At 36.2% G+C, this 26,675-nt stretch overlaps 2 protein-coding genes across 8 annotated transcripts in view; one reads left to right on the plus strand and one right to left on the minus strand.

Annotated features, from left to right (window-relative positions):
* Nucleotides 1-17,836, plus strand: part of MBP (myelin basic protein) — a 137,346-nt gene extending 119,510 nt beyond the window's left edge. For 4 of the 6 annotated variants that reach the window (XM_058833673.1, XM_058833672.1, XM_058833671.1 and 1 more), the window contains exons 5-11: nucleotides 2,357-2,380; nucleotides 8,847-8,873; nucleotides 11,263-11,370; nucleotides 11,840-11,875; nucleotides 12,443-12,475; nucleotides 13,436-13,558; nucleotides 16,025-17,836. In XM_058833673.1, coding sequence (XP_058689656.1) covers nucleotides 2,357-2,380; nucleotides 8,847-8,873; nucleotides 11,263-11,370; nucleotides 11,840-11,875; nucleotides 12,443-12,475; nucleotides 13,436-13,558; nucleotides 16,025-16,081 — 408 coding nt within the window. In that variant the 3' untranslated portion in view covers nucleotides 16,082-17,836. The remainder of the gene's footprint in view (nucleotides 1-2,356; nucleotides 2,381-8,846; nucleotides 8,874-11,262; nucleotides 11,371-11,839; nucleotides 11,876-12,442; nucleotides 12,476-13,435; nucleotides 13,559-16,024) is intronic. The other 2 variants (XM_058833670.1, XM_058833675.1) reach the window with 2 other exon arrangements.
* Nucleotides 17,837-18,505: 669 nt separating this feature from the next.
* Nucleotides 18,506-26,675, minus strand: part of ZNF236 (zinc finger protein 236) — a 78,055-nt gene continuing 69,885 nt past the window's right edge. For both annotated transcript variants that reach the window (XM_058833668.1, XM_058833667.1), the window contains 3 exons: nucleotides 24,682-24,811; nucleotides 21,676-21,852; nucleotides 18,506-21,240 (listed from right to left, as the gene is read on the minus strand). In XM_058833668.1, coding sequence (XP_058689651.1) covers nucleotides 21,113-21,240; nucleotides 21,676-21,852; nucleotides 24,682-24,811 — 435 coding nt within the window. In that variant the 3' untranslated portion in view covers nucleotides 18,506-21,112. The remainder of the gene's footprint in view (nucleotides 21,241-21,675; nucleotides 21,853-24,681; nucleotides 24,812-26,675) is intronic.

Consider the following 26,675-nt stretch of genomic DNA (forward strand, 5'->3'; position numbering starts at 1 on the left):
TGTTCATAGTTGCTGGTTGGGCCCAAATGTTTGAAAATCCTTTGACAACCTTTGAGGTGTATTCAGTGTTCCAACCTGTGATCTGTGCTCTCAGTGCTGCACTGGGACAGGACACAAACTGTGTCCTGTGTCCTGTGATGTAAAACTGATCAGTGGTAGTCCCACAGCTGTGACTCTCAGTGTCCTTCACAGCTCCACAACCTGGAAGCACAATGTGTAACAGCCTTTCCCCGAAGAGTTGTTGTAATGTAGAGACCACTGGATGAAAAATACTCTAGAAACTTAAAACCAGAAGCTTCTCACACTTAGTAAATGGTACTAAGCAAGCTGGGTGTTTTGTTCTTTTTATTTCTCACCTTTATCACTGGGGCCTGTAATGCTATTGATTTAGCATTTAAATTTAAATCTTTAGATTTAAAGATTTAGCAGCCAGGCTGTTTTTTCTGTAGTAATGTTTCTGTGTGTAATGTTTCTGGGTGTAATGTTCAAAAATGCAACAAGCAGTTGCTGTGAGCACGAAGAAAACCTTTATTCTTACTGTTACTGCAAATAACAGAGATTGTTCCCAGCTGCTAGTTTCGGGAACCTGGTTGGCCAGCTCAACTCTTGCTGTTTTGTTCATGTACTGTGTTACTCGATGAAAAATAGTGTTTGAAATGTTCTTTGTACACCAAGGAGATAAGACCAAAAAGTTATATTCTGCATACGGAATATACAGAGGTATGTGCATTCCTGCTTGGCAATAAATCAAACCAATCAACTCAGTTTTTAGGAGTAACGACTAAAAAATGTCTGTGAGCAGTAAAATTCTGTATTTTATCCTTTGGCGCGAACATGAGTGCAGTGATTCTCTATAGATTTTGATGTAATTATGTATGAGAGGACAGGAGATCATCTCTTTTATCTCTGCTGTAAAATGCTATTTTGAAGAACTTAAATGTCTGCAAAACAGAACAGAATTATGGACAATTGTGACTTTTTTTACCTAGCAGAAGTAGTTGTTTGGGATTTTTTTCCCTTAAGAACGACTACTCGTAGTGTTACGGAGTCCTGATTTGCAGTTCTGAGCTGGAAGCACAGAGAAGTTGAATTATTTTGGCAAAAGTCTGTCACATTAGGACTTCCAGTGCCAAAGCATCTCTAGCACTCTTCCACACAATGACAATATTGATGTACATCCTAGGAAACATTCCTAGGAAGCTCTCTTGTGGGAGGGCTTCAGTGTGGAAAGTATTGAGCAAGTGGCACAGTCATTTCAGCTATTATTTATTTAGCCTCTGAAACAATGCCTTTTGGTTTCTTGTATCAAGAAAGGCTTGTGGCGTCATTTATTTATACAAGTGTAGACAGAGGAAATCTAGGTGGCTCATTTGTACTTAAACTCTAAATAGTTGTTGCCATTTGCTGAATTTTTTAGAGGATCACTGATAGATGATGAAGGTGTTCGTGGACCAGCCAGAATAGAATGAAGTCCCTGGGTATTTTTCCAGACTCCACTAAATAAACAGGGCATTGGTAAATAAGATACCACTAAAAGCACCTTAAGGGATGAATTTCAAAGAGCTGCACTGTTTATTTGCTTGCACTTTTTTTCTATATTTATTTTGAAGCATTTCAAAGCAATTCTGCAGCTGCCTTTCTTGCAGTCTTCCTTCTTCAGCCAGCACATGCCTCAGTGGGAGCATCTCAACTACCCACACCAGCAAGCACTGGAATGCAAAGACAACACTTGCTCTTTGTACAGATTTAGGGCTGACATTCAAGAAAAACACATTATAAATTCTTTGTGGAGGCATTTTCTTCTTGCATCCATAGCTAAGAAGTACATTAATGAATAATATTCACTATTGTGTCCAGAAAGGTGGGGTAGGAACAATGCTGGGACTGTTTCATGGCCTTGTTTTCTCATGTGGAGCAGGTTCTCCCTCACCCTGCAATTCTGAAGTTAAATTAAGAGTGCATGGGAGTTCCATGGGAGTTGTTAAAAATAGAAGTACTGAAATGTACAGAAATACTCCTTTTCCTCTAAAGGGCAGCAAGTGCATCTGCCATTTTCCCCCCAGTTCCATCAAGATTTTGGGTAGCTGAAACTCAATCAAAACCAGCTTGAATTTTGTATTTTAAGAAAAAATTTTAAGGTAAACTATTTGAAACAAAATTGTTGTTGTGCACAGCTCAAATTTAATCGAATTAAAAAAGAATTACAAATGGTGTCAGAAAGAAACTGTGGTGCAGACATTTTTCATAGCATGCAAGAGAGAGTAGCATAACAATAAATTATTTCCTTTCTAATCTTTATAGAATATTTGTCTAAGCAAGTTTGTTAAAACAATCAAATGTTCTTTGTGCCTCCTAGATTCTGAGTCTGTATTCAACTTCAGTATGTACTGACTGCTATTTTGTTTCTTTGATGCAGTTGTTTATGCTTTTGTAAACCTTTTGTTTATGGTTTTGTTTTGGTTTTTTTTCTACTAAAATTTGGATTGTGAAACAAGAACTTTTCTGTCCTGGTTTAACATTTTGCATTAACATACTAAACTTTAAACTATGCTCATGACACAGATCAAACAAACCAAAATATGTGAGTGACAATAAACAATAGGTGAGGCAACACTTAGTGAAAGATTAAATCAATTTCTCTTTTACACTTTGCTTCAGTTTTGTATGCAATCTTGTAACAGTATTGGTTGCCTGAATGAAGCCTTGCTCATTCTTCATGTATTTCTTATGTTTCCTAACAATTTCTATGTGTTTGGGTGCAAGAAATACAGGAGGTAGAGATGGGGCTTCCCCATGCTACAGACAGATACGAGGCAGGAGCAGCACTGGGCTGATGTTCTTCTCAACTTGAGCAGAGTCAGGGTTTCTGGGATCAGCATCTCCGAATCAGCAGCTCCAAACCCACACCTGAGCTAAGCAGTTGCTAGCGTGGGGATCTACAAAAATGGTTGCAATTACCATGCACAGGCAAAAAGTTTAGGAACCACAGTTTTAAATAATGCTGTGGATGGATAAATTAGTTAGAATATTTTTTCTTTTGCACTTGAATTCTATTCACATTTCCTGTGGAAGCTTTAATGTATACTACAGCACCATGAAGAATTTGAAAAGTAGTTAAATCAGTGCTAGTGTGACTAGTATTTGATGTGATTTAAGTAAATACTTACTGTGATTTTAATTTCCAAGTCTTAGTTTTCAGGGAGTGGTATTGCTTGTGATACACTGTTTTGTAAAACCTGCTGTGCAAGCAGTATACTTGTAAAAAAATTTTTATAGTTTATGGCGGTTGTAACAATCATTTTGTTTTAATCTTTTGCTTTTTATGTGCTTTATGTATTCATTAAACTGTTTACATCACAAAAAAAACCAGTGTACTAATGATTTAATTTGTTTTAAAAGCTTTAATCCATTAACAGAAGTTGCAACAAACTGCTACTTTTACATGACAGGTTTTTACTTCACTAAGAGACTGCGTGTCCTGCAAAATTCAGTTAGAATAGTTCATTGGACAGAAGAGAATAGAGATTTTTCCTTCTGGAAGGAAAGGGGAGGCTTTGAATAACCAATGCTCCTGAATCCTGATGTTCTCAATGATAATGGGAACTGAACGTGGCCTCTTGTTTATAGCAGGTAGTAATGAATGATGAATACCTAAAAATGAATTAGGGTAACAGAACTGCCAGCCTGAAGCTCATTTGGCTTGTGCAATGCTAGAACCTCAGAGTACTTTAGATCTTCCTGGTTTAAGAAAGTATCACCTGTACATAACAAGGAAATATCAACTGGTGAGTACACACACCGTGTGAGAAAGGCCTTAGCGCCAACATTATGTGGGATTGATTTTGACATGTTCATTTAACACATGTATGGCCATAAACATGTTATTTGTGCCTAATAATTAACACATTACTTAACACACTGCAACTTGCATTTTCAAGGAAGTTACTGCTTGAAGTAATTATTTCAAGCTACTAGAGGAGTTTGGGAATTGGACTAGGTTAAATGCTCTTTAAGTGGTACTTCAAAGTGCAAGCACTAAAATTGGGTAAAGTACTAGTGATGTTTTGTGCTCACCTGACATCAGCTGCATGGCAACGTTTGTTCAGAAATGGGACAAAGTATTTGGGGCTTGCTGATTTTTATTACAAGTCAAAGAGGAGATCAAGACTGGGGAGAATGCCTGTCTGCTTCACTGCTTTTACTGTTTTTTATATGGTCTTGTGCCTCTTACATTCAGAAATGTATTAGTAACGTGTGCAGGCTAAAATGTAAATTAATTGGCTGAAGCATTTGAAGGATCTCTGTTTCTAATCACTCCACAGCAAAAGGTTTCCCCCTTTCATTAAACTTCTAACAGGATCTTTCAGTTCAGTCTTTGCATGACTGCTTCTGGAGTTTTCTATCCACTAATATGATACAATAATAACAATAGTATGTGTAAGTTGCATGCAGAAGAGCATGTAAGTTCTACAGAAGAGCTCCAAGGATTTTTTTGAGAAACTTTGGAGGAAGTTCAAAGCTTGTGGTGCCCTTTGCCTGGGCCTGAGCCTGGTGGCAGAGCTGCTGGAGGAGCAGTGATGGCAGCTTTGGGATCTTTTGGTGGGAACTAGCCCCAGCTGTTCTCAGCCATTCCTCTCTTGTTCACCTGCATGGCCCCACAGTCCAGCTGAGAGTAAGGTCTGGATTTAATTCTAAAACCATCTGTCAGAGGGGGGTGTTTGTTTAAAGAAGTGAGAGGACCCCAAAATGTACATACAGATGGTCAAATACAGCTATTAAAAATTCAGCACAAGGACTTTCTCTGACTGAGAACAATTTAATCTGTTTACTTCTCTGCAGATGAACCAGTTCGATAAGTAAGAAATTGCTTTAGATTAAAATCTGCTATATTGGTTTTTTTTCTATCACATTCATTGCAAATGAAGAACTGCATTATCTTTAACACTTTCCATACTAGAATGCCAAAATAAATGACTGTACTTCAGCTGTTTTCAGGTTACACAGTGGTGTAATCTGCCAGATAGAAAACCAGAGCAAAAGTTACTACTTTTTTGTCCCTGACCTTGTTTTGTACCTCTGTCATCACATAGTGTTAGTGACAATTGCTGGCTTTCACCTTTTGTATTGATGCAAAATATCTCACCATGTTCCTGAAATGGTTTCCAGTTAGATGTGTTCACTCACACTTTGCACTCCAAAGTTACTTGGTTTCATTTCTTAGCTGCATGAGAAATCGTCCACTGCCATTTTCAAGTGATTTTACTGAATTTTTTACAAATCAATCTAAAAATGTTTGTAAAGCACAAAAAAAGCTGCAGACACAAAATGAGCTCTCTTTCCCTTTTTGCTTATGATGAATCTACTTCTCAATTTCTGATACATCATACAATTAATGTGCCTTGGAAACTATACAGGCCTCAGGTTTGGATTGGTCCATCTGCCCCACTTTATACTAGCCATTTATTAGAAATTTTAACATGGTATTTCTTTCAAAGAAATATGCTATTAACAATACCATGTCTAAATATTTCATAATAGTAAACTCTCCTTGCTATTACACTCCCTCTATAAGTTATGCTGAGACAGGTAACAGTGCTTTTAACAACCTGTTTGAGAGTTTAGCTTCTCACTTGCTTACCTATTAAAGGCAGAAAAGAAATAGAATTGGGCCAATCCTTCAAAGGTGAGAACTGATCAAATATTTTATGGGAACGGGTGGGGGGGTGGGTGAGTACATGCAATCTGAGATTTCCAGAAATCAAGGTTGTAGTAACATTTTTCTGGCCAGCAGCTGTAAAGTGATAGTGTACACCTGGTATTTATAGCTTTGTTTTCCAAATAATGGCCATCTTGCGTACTGAATTACCTCCATGACTATATGAAAATACTAGGAATCAGGACATCTAAAATTTGAATAAATTTCTGCTTTCTTACGAATGGCCATACCAACAACGTTACATTATTTTGCTGTAGCAGCACCAACAAATAGATGCTTTTCCATCAAATACATAGGTGATCAATAGAAACTGATCATGTTGAATACCAGTGCAGGACACCTTCCATATCTTGCCCATGTACAGTAAAGTCCTTAACGCCGTCAAGCTTGATGGTTGCAGAAGCTACTTGGAGAATATCTACTAGCCAAAGTATTTTCTTTTTGCTGGAGTGATTATTCTCAAACAAAATCCAAAACAAAACCAGTCAAGAAAACCCCCACCCAAACAATGGATCATTTCAACAAAGTTTAATCTGTGTCATTGATACCAAGTTGATAAAACAATAGAACAATACTGAGTATGCATCACAGATTATGTCCAAGCAGATAAAGAACTTCTATAATGAAGAATATTTGAATAAAATTATTCATGCTAGGCAGAAAAAATGCTTTAAAAAAGCCAAATCGAATTAAAGCGCTGGGTTCAGCCTCTGAAACCGTTTTTCAAGTGTCACAACAATGGAATAAACTAGACACAGGGAAAAAAAACAGAATGTATGATGACACTGGTCTCTCATTTGAGTCCCATCATAAACCAGAACTCTCCTGAAAAACTGCTCCCATTCTTCTTTTTTCCCCAGTAATTCTTTTACCTGCTAATTTATGAACACTAATCATCAAGGCACCAAGGGGTAACAGGCTTATGGAGAAATGTGGTTCTGGATTATTGAGTGGCACCTCTCTTGATCTGGGAGTGTTCTCCATTGTTTTCTTCTTCTTCCTTGTGTTTCTTACTTTTCAGTCATCTCTATTCTTTACTGCCACGTTTGTTATTCCTATCATTCTGCTAAGAATTCTTCCTCCTTTTGTTCATCACCTATATTCTAGACAAAGATGCATCTCAGCACAACCCTGAAAGGCAGAATCTCCTGCATTCTACATCCCTCTTCCTCCCAATTCTCCTCTATACCTTTAAGCAAGTAATTTAATTTCTCTCTTAACTTCCACGTTAGTAAAAAATTAAGAGTACCATTACAAGGATGTGTGGCTCATCCTTCCTAAAGAGACTAAAAAAGCCTGCTGAATTACGTAATTAACTATCATGTCATCACCAGATCAGCCAGTGGAGAAGACGTCAGCATTCCTGGTGTTTTTGGTAACAGATCAGCAAGTGGTGAACAGCCTGGGACAAATGCTGCCACCAAGAGCAAACTGCTACGTGGGTTGTACGTGAACAAGGATGGAACCAACAACCCCAGTACAACACAGCTCTGATTTAGCAGTGCATGCTCACAGAAGTTACATTACCCCTAGAATATGCATGGAAAAATACATCCCACATGGGCTGTGTATTCTGTCGCTGCTTGGTGAGAGCCAGGCTAGCAGCACTGGAAGGTTCTGATGAAGCATTAGCCATACCCAGGAACACAAAGCCCCATGTACAAACCTCCTCCAAATCCCAAGATGCAACAATTTCTGGATTCAAATGCCTGTCAGAGTTCTCATTAAACTATATCTTAGTTTTCCATGTTATTAAAATAAGAAAAAAATAAACAACTCATTCATATTTACTTGAAGGATGCATCTCAATTCCTGTTTGGCATACATATTTAGAAACCACATTGCCTACCTATGTTTGAACCTGGATAGGAATTTCATTAGAGTTTGGATTCAGAGTCCATTTCAAGGACCAACACAAAATCAGCTAAGTGGCTTACAAATTGTCTGTTGAACTTTCAGTTTTTCTTCCCACAGAACAGCAGAGTGTTCATCACGTAATGCTTAAAGGATAATTTTAGTCTACCAGTACAGTTCCAAATGTCCTAGTGGGGGTGGTTAAGCATTATGGACAACCTACAGGCTGTGGAACAGTTTCGTTTTCTAAGACAATCTAAATGCAATTTTCATGTCTATGTGAATTTAAAATGTGTGTATTTTGCATGAAACCTTTTAAACTCACGAACAGCAACTTGTTAGGTATCTTGTGAAGAAAAGCCATTGGAAACCATGAAACCCATTGAACCCATGAAAAAGCCCTTTGTTTTCCATCTTTACCTTGTTTGACTGCATTTTATATCAGCTATTTCCATATTTCATATGTGTAGATTTTGCCAGTAGAGAAACAACATGGGATGTACTTTAGATTTTCATCTCATATCCTAAAGTAGGCAACAGAAGCACACAACAGCGATACCGAAAGGAACTGTAAAAACCTGTAAATCCAAGTACTCCCAAAGTATCTTAATACTGTTATTGTCACAAATGTATATCATGGACAGATGAGGAGTTAGAGCTACTTACATGCATATGGAATCTTCAGCTGTAAGCAATCCTCTTGTGGGGGATGAGAGCCCTCAGAGAGATCATAATATGCATTTAAAAGTCCCCCCTAATGCATCTGAGTTGAAAGATCTGACATAATCCTGTTTATAGCAAGCACAGTCAGGGATAGATTTCATGGGATTTCATGACTGATTAAAAAAAAAAAAAAAAAAAAGTCTGTAACTGCTTAACTGTAGTTTTTATCCATTTTATACCCAGAGCCAGTTGTTGCATAATACTGAAAAGAGTGTGCATATATATCTATATCTATATCCAAATATATGCACACCCACACACAAACACACACTTGGGTATCTTCAGGTCAATTGGAAATGTAATAACCTTGCACAAAACCCCAAATGGAGCCCATACTGTTGGAGAAGTGGCAATTTTAATTTGTTTTTATTAACAGCTCTTACGAGGTACTAATAGAGGTTGTGCCAGTAAATGTAATTAGCCTGATGTGAAAGTACATGGCTAACACAGGGAATGCAATTCCAATGTATAGCTAATGTTGAGGCTTAAAATACCTGCATGTTTTCTTCGCACTGTTACTCACAGTTACTCTTTTTTTTTTTTTTTGTCTTAGTGGCCAACATACCACCATACTACCAAGGTAGGTGACACAGTAAAACAATGCAACTTTCCTGTGCATTACCAGAAAGAACCACAAAATGTTTAAAAAAAAAAACCAAATCACTCCCCTTACAGGATAACTGTGGGTATTTTATGTATATTTCGAAGAATTCTTATATAGATTATTAATCCTTAAAACCACTGATTTAATTGTGAATTCGGAAACTATGTTTTTGTCAACAGATCTCCCTGTTACTGCTTAAATTTTCAGTATTGGCAAATCTTTTTTATTAAGACCATTCAGCTTTAGGGTTCTTTTTGGCTTTTTTGAATGTGCAGAAGAGTTGACTTTGTTGAGACCCTTAACTGAGCTCAAACATTTCACTAATGTTAACTGGGAACAGGAAAAGCTGAGTGTTCTTCTTGTTAAGGTACTGCAAATTATTGTATGTTTAAACTTTCTTTAAGGGCACAAACAGAGGCACCTCCATTTTAAACTTCACCACCAATACCCATGGGCTCTGAATTCATATTCACACTTGGCAAATACATTTCAAAATACATAAATATGGAAGCCAAGGATGCCTTTTATTGGCAAGGCTCTCAAGACTGAAATTCCTAACAACATTGCAAGATGTGTGGGGAGAACTCACATTGCAGCCCCTGGGCTAAAGAAACCAGTAACACAAATAAGAAGTAAATTACATCCCTTCCTAAAACACAGTTGCTCTTCTTTATTCCTATTAGGTTTTATGAAGAATATTATTTAAAGCCAAGCACGTAAAACTTATTTAAAGGTAAATAGTGATGATCTGAATGCATTAATGAAACCCATGGTAAATGTTAAATTGAGTTCATTTCAAAAAGTCCACTTACATGACACCATCTCAGTAGCCTACTGGAGCAGTATACATCAGATTTATTTTCTCTTTTAATTTCAAATCCATTAGAATTTAACTTCTGGTACCTGTAATAAACATAAGCAGTCTCTGAAAAACACCACTGGATTTTTTTTTCTGTCTCTAGGAGTCCAAAAATTGAAAGAACAAACTAGAGGTGAAAGAGTAATTTCAGCAATGGATTGAGAGGAAACATGTAAATTACTTGTCATAAATAAAGAATAATATCAAAGGTTCTGATGTCAGATGATATTTGCTGATGACAGTATGAAAAAGCATATTATTTTAATCTTTAGCACTTTATTTTAAACACCAGGAAACTCACCCAGAACAGTCACTAAAAATTACTTCAGATTTACTACTGCTTCATACACATTAAAAGGGGAGACAGTTGAAGCCTGTGATGACATTTGGCACTGCAGGCATAACTTTTCCAATAAGCCAAGTTATTAGCACGTAATAATTGGTCAGGACACCGAAATCAAGAAACTCAACCCTATCTAGATTCTAAAACCTTATTATCCCAATTTCTCTCCATTCCTGTGCCACAGGAATAGCCCTTCAGATCTGCAACACCATGGTATCTATCCTAAAGACGAGGCAGTCTGCAGGTTTCAAAAGGGGATTGGAATGAATATTAACAAGACAAAACCATAGCTGAAATATTGTGCTCTAAACACTACTGGCTCTCTCTTCCTAATCACAGCAGCAGAAGCTACTTTGGCAACACTGGAACTAGCAACCAAGTAGGAACTGCTGCAGAAATGTAAGCAGAACTGCCTGACACTATGGAGATTTCACAGATCCCAAAATTGTATTTTCCTGCTTTAAAAACAGTTAAGTGTCCACGTATCATCAGCACGTAAAAAAACAACCCTGATAAAAACCAGTCAAACTTCTCTGCATTGGTTATTTTTTTTCCAAAAGACATCAAAGTCATAAACCACATATCTGACTTCATTTGGACTATTGCTTAGGAATCCCTACTAAAAATAGAAAGCCCTACTGAAATAGAAATTGTCAGCCTCACTTGATTCCCTCATTCTAAAAAAAACCACATTGCTCTTGCAGCTCATGAGTGTTACACAGTCTTTGGGATTTAAAAATTATACACAATCTATTCCTGCTTTCCCATGCAGAATGATCCAACATAATTTTAATTTTTTTTCCATTTTGGTTTATTTTCTAAAATCACAGTCTATGATCCTAATTAAGAAAAAAAATCCTATTTAAGGAAAATTACAATGTTTCTGTTACCTGAACTTTCCAATAAGAGGCTTAATTCCACACTGGGCTGCAATGTCAAGAACATGGGCATCCATATATATTTATATATATATATGCACAACATATGTGCATATACATACTGTGTATTTGCCATTTCACAGCACTGACAACTGTAGGGGGCAATCTCTGTAGACTTCCAAGGCATATTCCTCCTGTCTTCACTCCAGAAAATGATTGTTCCTGCCATGGCTGCTAAGCTGTTTTTCCCAGCTGACTAGGCGACGTGCCTGTTCTGCTTTTCAGGACATACATGCAGCCAGGGTCAGCCACCATGTCGGGTCCATCCCCCCGAGATCTCAGCATGGCCGGCCTGTTGATGACAACCCTGTAGTCCACTTCTTCAAGAACATTGTAAGTCTCCCCTCCTCTTATGCACCAAAATGAAATATCTTCTTTAGAATCCATCAGTAAACAAACACTCCCCAATCATTACCCTTTATTTTGAGCCTCAAATTGTACTGTGCCTTTTGAGCTCATTATGCCATTCAAATACAAAAATAGTTTTTACCTAGAAGACAAACAATACTGAAATGCTACCAAAAAAGCATGCGAGCCTCCATAGTCAAATGCTACCCATGTCACTTATACAGCTTCACCATAGACAGGTTTTGTCCTTGTGTCCTCAACACTGGCAGTATTCAGGAATTATTACTGTTTCAAGATAAGATATGAATCCAGTGTATTCCAGGCAAGCCTAAGACAGCAGAGGAGCTTCTGAATACAATTACCATTTTTAGCTCATGACAATGTGCAGAAGGCCTGATGATTTCTGATGTTTATTTTTGCCTTTGTTTGACACCTCTTTTGTGTTGGCTTTTAGGTCTCACCCCGTACACCTCCCCCAATGCAAGCAAAGGTAAGCAATTTCAGAGACTCAGGCTAATTCACACTAATTCAACTGCAAGCCTGATTCACTGTGTAATGGCACTCAGTAAAAGTCTGCAGGTATCCCTGGGAACAATTTAAAGTAACAGCCTAAGACATAGAAGCCATGGTTCTCTTCCTCACGCACTTCCTAATTTCATTCATGACTAATTGAAGCCACTTGCAGGGATTTTTATATTTAATTTATGGTGTGATTGCTTTACATAGTGAACTAACAATAGGTAATGCTTTCAAACAAGCCTCACCAACCAGGAGCTGTCCTTCCATTTACTCAACCCAGCTGGCTTTTGAAGTATGTAATAATGACAAACCATGGCTACTGAAGTCAGTTCCAGCAATTACAATAAACAATTTTGCGCCTTTTTTTGGTTCATGAAATGACTGCACAGACTGTTGTCCTCAACTCCTGCCTGCCTCATTATTTGGCCATTATTTCATAATCTTGGCTGTCTTTTCATCTTTTTCTGTGTATGGCAGACCCAGATGCTGTGTTCCATAGTGATCATGGTGTCATTGTTTCTTTTTCTTGCATGTACAGGGAAGAGGACTATCTCTCACCAGATTTAGCTGGGTAGGTGATGAATGTGCTTTCAGTAACAGCCCTTTTATTTACCAGGCCAAAGCATATCTTGCTCCATTGCCTCAAGCTGCTGCAGCAACGTGATAATTTTGTTTTGTCTCAAGTTTGCTATTTTGCTTTTCCTGTTCCACTTTCTTTCCTCCTTCCACAGCACTTTAAGATGGTAATTGTGTTGCTTGCTCTTATCCTGCAATTTGACAGCCCTTGCAGCAATAATTTCTTTTGCTTCAGCACAAAGGGAGCAAAATCCACTGCATGGCAAAGCTCTCTTCCTTTAAAGGCTCCTGGAAGATCCATCTGGTGCATTTTTCTTCTCCTGGGATGGACGAAAATGGGAGGGAGGGCTGGAACGAGATAGGGGCTTATTCCACTTTTGCAACTGCTTTTACACAGTAAAGTCTGCAAAACTAATGCTGTCACTAACCTCAGTATTTTGTCCCACCTTTCCTGTCAGTTAGAAGTGATCTGCCTAAGCAATTCCTAGACAAGTTCTTCCCACAGTTCTCTCACAACTAATTAAATTCTACTTCTCTACCACAGGTTAGATTTTATATGAGATGGCATGTAAATTACTGGCATTTTAAGACAAAATATCAAAGCCTTCAAGCCATTAAGCATTTCTTTCACTATCAGAACACCACGTATTAGCTGATGTGTTTGACATTAAAACATTTTGAGTTTTGTCATACAGCTTAATGTTCTATTTAATTTTTGAATATTAATTCATTTTTTTACAGATTGATGCTTCCCTCAGATTTGAATCTATTCAGACAATTTCCTAACATTTTCCTTCATCCTTGTTTATTACATAAAAGATTGCTTTATTGCAACAACCTCCAAATTCCTCATTTGAGCATTACATATTTCAGTGATCACAAAGAAAGACTACAATGTGTATATGATAATTTGAATGTGATATTTTGCAATTCACATTAAAATCTTTCTTTGCAGGGTGGTGAAACACACAAGCCAGGATATGGAAGCGGAAAATTCTATGAGCATAAATCTGCTCATAAGGGACACAAGGGATCCTATCATGAGGGCCAGGGCACTCTTTCCAGAATCTTTAAACTGGTAAAGTAAAATTGAACTTTAGGTACAAAAAAAATTGAACTGGAAAAAAGAGAAACCAAACCTCTCCAGAACCTGCTATGGTTGAAACAACCATATTTTCTTAAAGCTTCTAATGGACTTAGATTTGCATGGATAAACCAGAAGGTTATTTTGTGGCTTAGGGACTACTTCTATGATAGGAAACAAAGGTAAAAATACAGTTAGTGGCTATCAGGAAAGTAGGTAAGCCCACAGTGTTCCACAAAGACTTGCACCAGGATTAGTGTTGTTACTAAATGCACAAATTATCTGGAATACAGATGACAAATGAGGTGACACAGCTCATTGCTGCTAAATTATTTAGGATAATGAAGATGAAGGAGAACTGAAAAACTGCAGAAGGGCAATACAGAGGAGTGCTGGACATATATTTGAATGCATTAACAACTCCAGCAGTCCCTGCTTGTTCCCACCCCAGGTGGGAGAACTCCTACAATATGTCAGTATCACAAGTTAGCGAACCACAAAGTGGGGCAAATTAGGAAACTGTCATATTAGAAACAAACATTTGATCAGAGTATCTTTAGTCTGGTTCAATTCCCCATTTCAAGGCATAGCACTGCCACAACAAAACAGGCAATAAATGAAAACAGAACAGGAAAAAAAAGGTCAGTTGTGAGGGTTTTTCACATTCTGTGTCAGGAAAACAGACACATGAAAAGCACACCATATCCACTGGCAGATACTTAAGGAAGACTGTATCTTCTCTGAAAGATAACGATGGCAGTGAATTCACTCCTAACAAATCACCCAGTGCACTATTTGCACATAAAGATGCCATCAGCAGTCAGAGCTGATTATCTCAGAATCCTACTGTTCCTCTACAACAGATGTAACAGTATCTTCCTTTGCAGTAAAAAACCACATTTTTGTCTCTAAAACAGTTTAGGTTTTATATCTCCCACTGTACAGTTGTTTTCCAAATATATGCAGCACCAAATGACAGCACAAAAATTTCAAGAAAGTAGTAGGAATCCCTATGTTGTAATTTAAGAAAAGGAATGATCTCTTCAGAATCACAGGTGAAAACCAAACACATTTTAAGTCTTATTTTCACACTGTGCACTTGGTAGTTTTAGTGGAGTTCAGGTACATCAACTATTCCATGGCTACATACTGACTTATTTGTAACATTTTGTCATTTCAACATCTGAAAATATGCATTAATGATCTCTCATGAAATTTAACATTCTCTTTTTTGCATATTCATCACAGCTATTTTAGTTTTCTATCTATCTATCTATCTATCTATCTGTCTATCTCTGAGAGACACATACACCAGTTTTACTTTTTAGATAATCTTTTCCCAGCCAGTATCATTTCTGGAACTTGGATACAAGTTTTTTTCAGGCCATTTTGATTTAGACCCATTGTTTACAGCAGAAGGCATTAATTACTATTTCTTTATATAGTTCTACAGTCTTGTAATATAAAAAAGTAATCCACTCTAAGATATCTTTGAAAGAAAAAAAGCCAATTACCTAATGAATTAGGCTGAAATCTCCTGTAACAGTTCCATAAAACTAAGGAGTCAGCACTGAAAGATGAGAAGAACATAAATGAAGAAAATGAAGTCTCAAAGTACACACATGGTGGGTTGTTTATTTTCAAGTAAACAGTTCAGTCATCACCTGTTTACAGTAAAATTACACCATCTTAAATTTATGGTCTTAAGTGCATTTTTCAAGATTTGCCTAGAGAAGAATTGCTAAAGCTAAGGGACAAGATACCAAGTTAACCTAATCTCAAATTTCAAAAAAATAAAATATCAGTATTTCAACTCAGATACACTTTGCTGTAAAACTGCTTCTTTTCCCAAGTACAGATTTATGAATTGTCAGTTATTTTCCTCACAGTTTGTCACTTCCTAATTACTTCTAAGAATAGGGCAAGTTTCAGCCCTTTTATTTTGTCTTAGCTTTCTCCTGTATCTGATTTCCATATAAACTTCATGTTGATGTAACACTGAGAATTTACTGCAGAATGAAACTATTAAATTTCAGTTCTTTCAGATGTGTGACTATTACATCTTATATGCAAGGTTTGGAGATTTTGTTATTTGTTTTAAAGTATACACACAATACAGGGTACATAAAAATGAAATTTTCCATGCTGTCCAAGGAAATAAATGGTTTTCATTAGGAAGGCCTGAATAAGAACATGCACTTAAAAGTAATTAATGAGACACTGTCTAGTCCTGTGCAGAAGATTTAATAAGTGTAAGTTAATCCTATGTGAAAAACAATGAAAATCGATCTTCTTTTTGAAGTAAAAATTCCAGTAATATTTTAGTGATATACTTCAGGCTATTTTTATTAGATAGTATTTAAAATTCTGTCATGTTTACAACAGATTGATGTTCCTCAATGCACAGCCCCAAATACATATTAATTTCTAATTAATGCAACACTGTTCTTCCCTCCACAGGGAGGCTCTGGGTCCCGACCTGGATCGCGGTCTGGTTCCCCCATTGCTAGGCGCTGAAGCTCCAAGAAGCCATCCAAGGATCATGTACTCTGCTTCATAATATAACTGCCTTAAAATTAGTAACAGCTGCCACAATTACCTAGATAGATGCAATCCATTACTTAATGCCAATTAGGTTCTGCATGCAGTAGATGATACAAACTTCTATTGGCAATCCCTGAGCAACAGTTGAATGAAAGGAACATAAAAAGTAGCTTTGCTAGATGTTTTCCTTATTTTATGTGAAGTAACAAGATCTCTGACTTTACCCATTCTTCTTCAGGATGCCCTAACTGTATGCTGGACTCCTTTATTTCTCCCAAGCACCTAATTTAAACTCAACTCCTCTGGTTTCGTTTTAGTGAATATCAGAATTACAAATAAAGAGCTATAATATCTTGGACACTGAGCACTGCTGTTAATGAATTTTTGAGACACTGCTGTTAAAAACAAAAAAAAACCCGACATGTGCAGAAGTTGTAAGGACTGTTTATCCAAATTTTCTTTTCGTTTTTGTGGTTTTGGTTTGTTTTTTTTTTTTTGTTTTATTTTAATCTTCCTTCTCTCACTCACAGAATAATTTATTTTCATAACAGGATTAGGCAGTCACAGAAAGGTTTATCAAATATTGGGAGCTCAAGGTATGTGAAGTGTGGGAGGGGGTAGATGTTAAAGAATCAATACGATGTGGAGCAATAGCAATAAGGAAATTCTTTCCATACCATGAATTGCTCATTGCATCCAAACCATTAGAATAAAGAGTAGATGAGGGAGAGAAAGAGGATTTCAAATTTGAGTTAGACTAATGTTACAAAACAAGGGATATTCCCAGAGAAACATCTAAGACTGCACATGTGACCACTGGATGTCACTGGTGCTTCACATAAACTCTGCTGCAACAGCATTAACTTTGCAGTAGAATAAGTAAATAAGCATATAAACAAAAAAAAGTCTAATTTCTGAAAGAAAGCCCTTCAGTACGGGTATCTCAGATAGTCCTGCACATCTCACATTAGAATTTCAAATCTTTCTCTTGGTATTTCAGCAGTGTTGTATTTGATTGGCTCATCTTTTGCCTGAGTAATACCTGGATGCCTATTAAGGGCAGTGCACCAAAGCAAACTCATAGTAAACTACTGTGAACATTTAACTGTTGTGTTGTAGTTGCCTCGTAGAAATAAATTATAGTTCAGTTAGATTTAGAAATGAACTATTCACAAATTACTAAAATGAAAGTGTGGAGATGGTATTTCCAACCACACTTAGGGAAATAAAAGGCTCTTCTGAATTGCACTGTTTTATTACTTAAACTTACCATTTCTTCAAACTGTCATCTAAGTGTCTGATTAATTATTTTATTTTTTAGTTTTAGCCTATGCACTGTAGATTACAGTTAGTGCTTCCTAGGTTGAAACAGCATTCAGTAAGTGCCCAGTAAAAGTTACCTATAAATATATATGTTAATTGCATTTCACACCTAAATCTACTGTAGGTTTAAATCAGTGTCCATTAATATGAAGCAATGGAAGATGAGATGATAGAAAATACATAAAGACTAAAGAAAACAAAACTGCCAAAATTATTAAGCATACACACACATATTACATCTATTACCTTGGTTGGTTGCTATGTGTATTTTTCTATTGTTAGCTTCATTCAGATGTATACTCTGCAACGTAATAGTTGATTTAATTTGAACAAATATTGTTCTTATAGGAACAGAGCTTTTAAAAATAGTCACTATTGAAATAAAGTAATCAACTTGAAATGAAACTTGGGCCAGTTTTGTTTTTTACAAAGGAAGAGGAGATATAAATATATATATACTTATATACTACATATATATATTTAGGTCTGTTTGTTTTGGTCCCTTCCACTCCCCACGTTTATGAATAAAGTTGAGGCCTTGTAAACAGGCTTTTAGTGACATTGCATGGCCCAGAAGGCTGACAGTAGGACGCAAGAGTTATGGAATGCCAGTGTCAACAGAGTGACAGCTGCAAGCCAGAGAGATACTGCAAGGCATAAAATGTCTATGAACAGGCAATAAAAAACAGCCTCCCTCATGAACAACTGTGGTGCAAACAGCCCTCAAAAAGTGAAAGAATATTTAAGGTTAAAAAAAAAGCATTTTTCAAAATACTGCACTGTATTTTGAGTAACAGAATTTAACCAAAACTTCTTCCTTGCTGTCATCACTCTACTTTCACCTCAGTCATCTTTCCCAGAGGGTCAAAGTGTCTTTTGTGGATTTATTTCCTTTAAAGGAATAGGTACATTACTTGAAAGTACTGTTTTACCAACAAAAGAGAGTAAAACTTGGCCTGAAATTTATTCTTTTAGTTACATGTTAGTGCTTTTGATGAAAACCAGCAGTTTAAATGGCCATTTGATTTGTAAGCAAAGGATTTTTCCTGAAACAGAAATGCACAACCAATACCAGGAGTGTGAAATTTAATGTACTGAAGGAATGGACATAAACCAAAAGAAATGTGAGCAGACGCAAGCAAAAAACCCCAAGGCTAGCACAAGTCTACAACTGCATTAAACCAGAAAGAACAGAGGCTGTCCCAAGCACTATTCACTTACCCACTATACAACGTGGCACCTCAAGCACTCCTCAGAACAGGAGTTCTTCTGCTTCCTTAAATAATGCATCTGCTTTAATACTGCTTTTGAAAATACTGACATATTGGTTACCGTGTCTCTATTCGTTCTGAGTATCAACACATACACTGCCCTGAAGAGCTCCAACTCAATCTTACCAAAGCTATAAAAACCTCTGTCAACACACTTGAAGTTCATGGGGGAAGAGGATGAAGGGAATCAAATACACTATTAAAAATAAATTTTTTAGAAGTCTGTTACTGTAGCTGACAGGATTTCCAAGTGCTGGAGGAATAGCAAACTGAATTCAGGAAAAATGTCAGCTGATTCTATAACTCACATTGTCTATTTAACACTTCCAAGACTTGCTAGACAGACTCACTGCCTTTAACCAAGGCGTAACACTTTGAGAAGTGAACCATTAAAAATGCCATCTTTTTACTCATAAGATCAGCTTTTAGGTTGTGTGTACCAAGTATCACAGAATCATTAAATGTTCTGGGTTGGAAGGGACCTTTAAAGATCACCTAGTTCCAAGCCCTCTGTGCATTTATACAGTATTCCCTGAAATAAGAGGGAAAAAATTTCATCCATGGTACATGCAAAACAGCACATTTTGCTATATTACAGATAAGCAGCATGCTATGCCATGAGGCCAAACAACTGTAAAATACAATGTCTTTCTTAAACACCTGAAACACTCACAGGCTGCCTGGAAGGGAAGGCACTGCTGGAAGGACTTTATTCTTTACATCTAATATTCAAACACACTTCTGTAAACAGAGTTTTTCCAATCTCCAAGAATCCAGAATCATATGCTTAAAAAATACACGGAACAGAATTTGGAAAAAAGTAATATTATTTAGCATGTTTTTCAATTAAATATTCCACATAACAAAAGTGTTATTTTTATGTCACCAACTATATTACTTATATACATATGCTGAACAGTTAACAAAAGAATTAAGAGATGCCCTAACAAAACCAACAGCGATTTCTTGCTTCAGCCATCTGAAATAACTAGTTTGTATCGTAGACATAATATAGACAATATTTACAGAAAAGGGCTTTTTGGATCTGAGAACAATTATCTTTTAGAAAGTAAAGTCCAGGTCTGTGTTATTGTACAACATATTCACCACTGATCTAGAAGTATTTGTGGCAACCAAACAGATGAGCTCCTTGCAACTGGGATTAGTATTTACAAAATATACTGATCAGCCACACAGAGGCTCATAGACTTTAAATATATATATATATACATATATAAGCACACATATATATATCTATATATATGTAACATATAAATAAAATTCAAAAGAACAAGGCAAAAATAAGAAAACAGCTTCTGTCTTTGGAATGTCTAAAAGACAACTATGCATTTACTCCAGTGTTTCTTTGCTATGAATATGCTAAACAAGTGGCACCTTTGAAAGCAATATTCAAGTCAGCTAGGTAGTTTTGCTGAAACAATGACTTAAACAACAAATAAATGTAACATATTTCCAAAATCCACAAAGAAAATAATAAGGAATTTACAGAGTCAAAATGATAACTGTTTACAGCACTGGGGAACACTGTATAGTATATGTAACCTAGTGTGCATCTAATTTTATCACTGCTACCACAATATTGTACTTATTTATCTCACAGATTTATTATATGGCTGCTTTCCACAGATACTGAGATATGGACCTGCTGACCCAGTACAGCAAACAACAGAGGCTTTTACTAGAACCTTTTCTTATTTGGATTCTTTTTAAGTAATTATTGCCAAGTCCAAAACCTCAAGACTTTTATTGTAAAAACTAACATCTATCTGCCTCCGTGGTTGGAATGAAAATGAACATGCTCCATCTCAAGAGTTTAACTCAAGAAAAGCCATGAGCTTGCAGTATTTTATTTTTTTTTCAACAAATTCTCAAAATGCACTAAAAAAGAAAGCTTTAAAAAGAAATACTTTTTCCTGTGCCTTGTAAGAAAAAAAAAGGCAAAACTCCACTATTTTATACTGCATGCATCATCAAATGCAACATTTGTTTCCAATCTCAATTATTTCTTTAAACACATTAAAAATGTTGACTGACAGTTTCATGATTTTCCTGTGAAGTTCTTCATCTCCATTAAAAATGGGAATCATTCTATTCTGATATAAAGGTACAGTTTATTTTTAAATAGATATACTGGCTGTGAATTCAAACATGAAACTGTATACATTATTACCTGAGTTCATTGATTCACAGACAACTTAGCACAGATTAAATGAAGTTTTCCCAATATTCTTCTACAAGCTTTAAAAAAAGAAATCATCTTTTAGGTAACTTTTGTAAATAATTAAAAAAACTATAATATATTATTCTATTGTTAGTATCTTCAATGCTTGAAGCTTTAACTGTAAAGTTCGAGTCCCAGAAACAATTTTAACTTTCATATTTCAAGATGTTATCGAAAAACATTGCCTATACTTTGCCATTCATTTGAAGATTCTTGTACCACTTCTTCTAAATTCAGAGCGCGACTAATGTCTTCCCCTTCTTGTTCTTGGTGACTAGCAGGCTCTTGTACAGGACCTACCAAGGCACAAGAGAAAAAAGCACGTGAGTATGGTTTGATTTGATGTATGGTGTACGAAAAATACAAATATAGCACTTGGCAATAAAGGGATGTGAACAGTATTATACAATTACTTCATATACTGTAAATTCATTAGGCAGTCTTGGAAAAAAAAATTAAAAATTTAATACAATATACTGCTTTCCTGGAATAATTTTTCAACTCTGTATTTCTGTACACAGAGCTCCATATAAAAAACAAGGAACCATAAAAACCAAAAAAATTGCTGTTTCAATCTGATTTTTGGGTTGCACGTGCAACTATTAGCTCATCAGCTGTGGTTTTTGGCTATTAGTGCTTGATTCCTCAGTAACTTAAAGGAAGTGCTCCGTGCCCTCCTAACTAAACATATGGATTCCCACCCTCAGCAGTACTACCACCATGCTACATACCAGTGTAACCATGAGCCCGTTTCATGTGCAGCTTCATATTGCTTTTCTGTGTAAATCCCATTGCACAGTAATCACATTTGTAAGGTCTCTCTCCTGTGTGCCTTTTCATGTGGACTTTAAGAGCACTCTTCTGGTTAAATGCCTTTTCACACAGTGTACACTGAAATGGCCGTTCCCCTTTATAAGAAAGAAAAACATATTTCATCATTTTCCTTTTAAGATTAAAATACAGTTTGAAATTCAGTAAAAATTATCAAGATGATCTAGAAATGAAATAGACATCATCACTTTCCTTAAGGCTTTCTCCAAACAATGCTATAGCTCCATATTGTCAGCAAAAATCTCAAATTAAATGTCAGAATAGTTACATAAGTACTAAATCACTGATATTATCTTTCCTATCCAATTTATCATCTGGGTAAGTTATTTAGCAGAGGTATGAAAGAAAAAACCAATTTACCGATCTGACTTTTCTGTACTCAAGGAAACCACCACCTTTTTACATCATTAAGAGTAACGCAGGTAAAGCAATGTACTAGAATTAACAAAGCTGATGCCTTTAAGAAACTAAAAAGTCAAATATATTAACAAAAAAATGTCTCCTGGCAATTCTGCATGGGACTTGTGGCTTCCTCTGCCAACAGCAACTAGTGATTCCCATATCTCACCAAAAGAGGCTTATTGTTCCAATTCTGCCAGAATACTACTGTGATTTCTAACTATAAACATGAAAACATATTAACTTTAAAAATACTTTAAAATTTAAAAATACCTACTTTGCAAAACCAGATTTTTGCTTCAACACTCAACACCACAATCGCTGACATAAACACTTTGTATGTCATTAAGGACTTCAAAAAGCACTTTCTGAGATATTCCTTGATATTAGTTAGCACAATAAAGCACAAACAGGAGTAAAAACACTTTTCTATGTTCTTCCTTACAGGACCAATATCCCTCTCTCTTCATTGCCTGTATTTCGTGTATAACATGTCTCCACCTGCGCACCAAATCCAACTTCTCAGACAATCAACAGAAGGTCCCTTAAAGCAAAGAAATTTTCTTTCTATTTTTAACAACTTTTTCAATAGCTTGAAGAGAAATCCAGAATTCCTCAAATATTTTTGATTCCATTTTTTTAATTCAGTGAAGGCAAAGAGCCTCTTTGGTGTAATGGATTACCACATGGCTTTTTGGTAGAACTGGAAGCAACTGCTTCCCTCTAATTTCAAATTTCATCAAACCACTCTTCACTGATAAATCCTAAATAGCAAGATATTTAGAGCTATTAGGAGAAATAATGTGTTTTCCTTCTGGACATTGATTCAAGTAAAGTTACCCATTAGAAATGGTTAAATATGTTTAGTCAAGATAGAAATCACAAACATTTCTCACAGACAAGGATGGTACGTTTATGGAAACAAGTCAGTTTAGATTTAGATTAACCTTTCCTATCATAGTTTATGTGAGTGTATCCGTCTAAACACTTCTGTGCAGTACATTTTCACTCTTTTGGTCTCTACTGTTGCCTGACATTGTTGAAGCACAAAAATAAATATGAATTTAGTAAGGTCTGTTACAGCCTAGCCCATGAGCCCCCTAGTATAAGAAACACAAAAATATCTAAGGATTTAAGGATTTACTGAGTGAATTACAAGTCATTCCAAAACAGAAAGAACTCTTCCTATGATGGTGAAGATCCACGAGAAACTGATCAATAAGGCGACTGCTCTGTTCTCAGCTTCCCTGAACTGCTCTGTGCCTATTACAATGGAGCAGCAGCATGAAATGAAACTAACCATGGGAAATGACAACTGGCCGTCTTTCCTGCTGCCTGCACATTTTGTGGAACCCTTAAACTAGGAGACAATAACTTTTTCAAGAGTCTGAGTTATTTAAGTCAGTTTTGCAAAAAAGCAAATTATTGAGGGCATTTTAATCTCCTTGGATTTTAACCCCTGCTTCTCTTTTCCTACCAACAGTAGAACCAGAATATTCTTTTCTAATGCAGTAACCAAAAAACAGCTTGATGCTGGGGAAAGAGCTCTGGTTGTCTCACTTGAAGAGAGAATAACCTTTTTGAGGGAATCTTCTTATTCTAATCCAGCCAAATTCTAATTCTAATTTTTAATCCAGCCAAATTCATTAGTCCCCTCCATCTTAGTAGCAACACAGATAACTTTTCCCTGTCCTCTTTAAATTTAGCAGCCATGTCAGCTCTTTATTTGTAGCAGTGGTAGGGGAAAAGAAATAACTTGTTTCAGAGAATGGACTCATATATGTAGAATTCATGTTCTTAAAAAAATTATTTTCAGGCACAGAAGGCAACAGGGAGGGCAGCTGGGCCTGTGTACAGCTTTCAACTTATAGCAGGGCAGAAGCTGCAACCTGGAAAGCACTTAACATCACAGAAAATGAGTGTTCTGCTCCCTAGGAAAAGACAATATAGACTTTTTATAGATTAATTGTTGAAGAAAATAGTATTAGTGGAAACATAGAAAAGAACACAACAAACTAAAAGCACTGGCATTGGAAACAGATGACCTGTGCAAGTAGTTCAGTGACAGTGAAGCACTGCATACAGCAGTCAATATCAGCAATCAAGCCTATCCCTTGTTTAACATCACTGTTAAAACCCCTCATTTCCACATTCTTCTATATGCTTAAGGATGATCATAACCAGTCTTTAAATCACTTCAAACAATTAAAATATGCTTTTATTAATCTGTTTCAAAGGCTGACAAACCCTTAGACACAAGCTCATGCACTCACATAATCACTGCGGTACTGCCTGTTCCAATTTACAGATCAGCTTAGTGAAGCCCGAGTTTTCAAGTTTGCTGTTCCTCCTTTTAATTTCTAAACATTTGAGGTAAGAAATTTACTTCGTTTTTAAGCTTAAGTTGGTATTTAAAAGCAGTTAGCTGAAACCATAAGCAAGGGCTCCAAACATAACACCCAGATATCCATAAGAAATCTCAAGATAAAAATAATTTCTGGTGTCACCTGTGTGGATGCGACTGTGTCTCTCCAGCTGACTTGGCTTAGCAAAAGCTTTTTCACAGGTATCACACTTAAACACTCTAGGCTTCTGGGAACTCAGTGAAGGTCCACCCTGATGGGTTTGCATGTGTTCCTAAGGCAGCATAGGAAAAAAAAAAATCAGACCATTTAAAAAGACTTCAGTACTTAACATAAAAATATATTCACACCTTGAAGACAAAAGCAGAGGATCTTAGTCATCAGCAGACAAGCTGGAAGAAAATGGAAGCCTGCATTTGTTTTTTCCTTTTAAATAAGAGATTTTTTTTTTTTGTGTATCAACTCTCTAACCATTGGTATCTTTACACTTCTGAAAAACTCCATCAGTAACTGTATGTCTTTTTTTTTTGCATACATTAGTCCCTTTACTAATTATCTGAAGTAAAATAAAATACAGAAAACCAAACCAGAGTTCCTTAAATGTTCTTTTCATCTACAAAGAGGTATATTGAAAACTGTGCATTGCAAGCTAACGTAGGATTTTTTCCCCCCTCTCCTCTACAGCATCCATCTCCCTCCTTGTCTCATATGTGGGTATTCCTCAGCATCTGAATTTTTAAAACACTGTCAAACTATACAGGCCTCAAAGAGGCAGCTATTATAACATACACACACACAGCTGCACGATGGCAAGATGCAAACAGAACACTTCACAATGGACTCTTAAGTGAAAAACACACCAGAAAATAAAATCACTAAGGTTCTTAATGGTAAGACAGCAGGATGTTTTTTCTTCATGAAGAAGCATTAGTAACAGTTCTAATTTCAGTGATTTTAATACACTGATGCTGGGCCCAGATGAAACTTAGAAGAGTATCTTATGTTATCTATTAATATTTTTCATTTTAAATTTATTAATACCCAGATAAAATTCAAATGACAAAAGAAAATAAATAAAAATATATATAACTAAAATAATCTAATCAAGAACTGTCTGTGAAACAGTACTGCAAATACTTGTCCACTTTCTAAAATGCGTGTGGATATTCTTTTCTAGTCTATTTGATTACAGGCTAAACTATTAATTAGTCTTTACTATACCTAAACAATAAGCCTTCTTGATGTCTATGAAGTCCTACTCCTCACTCCACGAACTGAGGCAAACTGTGTCTGCAGAGTTTGTTTACACTGGAAAATCAGCGAGACAGTTACATGGAAGAATATTATTATCACAGTAATTATAATAATAGTATTATAGGGAAATAATATAAGGTCTCCTGAGAAAAATCAGGTATCTGTAAACCCCCACTTAGGCGGAAATAAACAAAATCTTTTGGTTTTATCTTGTTCATTACCCCCTCAAACACTGAAATGGTGGAAGCATACTGTGACTTACTTCAGAAAAATTAACTGAAACCAGTTGCTTCTTTCTTCCACCACAAAACCCAAACAAAAACCAAACAAAACCAAGCCTCCAAATCCCAACAACCCCCACCCCATGTTCTACTTGAAAGCAAGCAACATATCATCCAGATAGCCCTGTAAAACTTTCTGTCAGCTTTCTCTGAAGAAACAGTTTGTGATGCAATTCTGTTCCACTGATCTGTGCACCTCTTATACTTTTCCTGTAAAATAAATATACTTTTGAAAATAGTTCATGGAAATGCAACATTCTGAAGTGTAATCATCTCTTTATAGACATAGTTAGTATTTCACTGATTGTTCATGTGATGTTTTACAAATTTATTTGTATAATTCTTATTCCTCAGAGAATAATTGTCTTGGGGTAGCAAACAATCATTATCTAATCAGAAAATAAGAACAGGAAACCTTCTTTCAAATGCCTCATTGGCATTAGTATGCCACTCTCATACCCCATTACTCCTGAAAGGTCAATTGTAACCACCTCTGAAAGTGTGGCAATAGAAAGTTTGTTTTATTCCATTGTTTCAATAAGATGGTAAGGCCTTTTTCCTTCCATCTTGGAATCATGCCTGTGCCTTATTTACTATCAACAG

Source organism: Poecile atricapillus, chromosome 2, assembly GCF_030490865.1.
Source record: "Poecile atricapillus isolate bPoeAtr1 chromosome 2, bPoeAtr1.hap1, whole genome shotgun sequence".
Taxonomy (NCBI): domain Eukaryota; kingdom Metazoa; phylum Chordata; class Aves; order Passeriformes; family Paridae; genus Poecile; species Poecile atricapillus.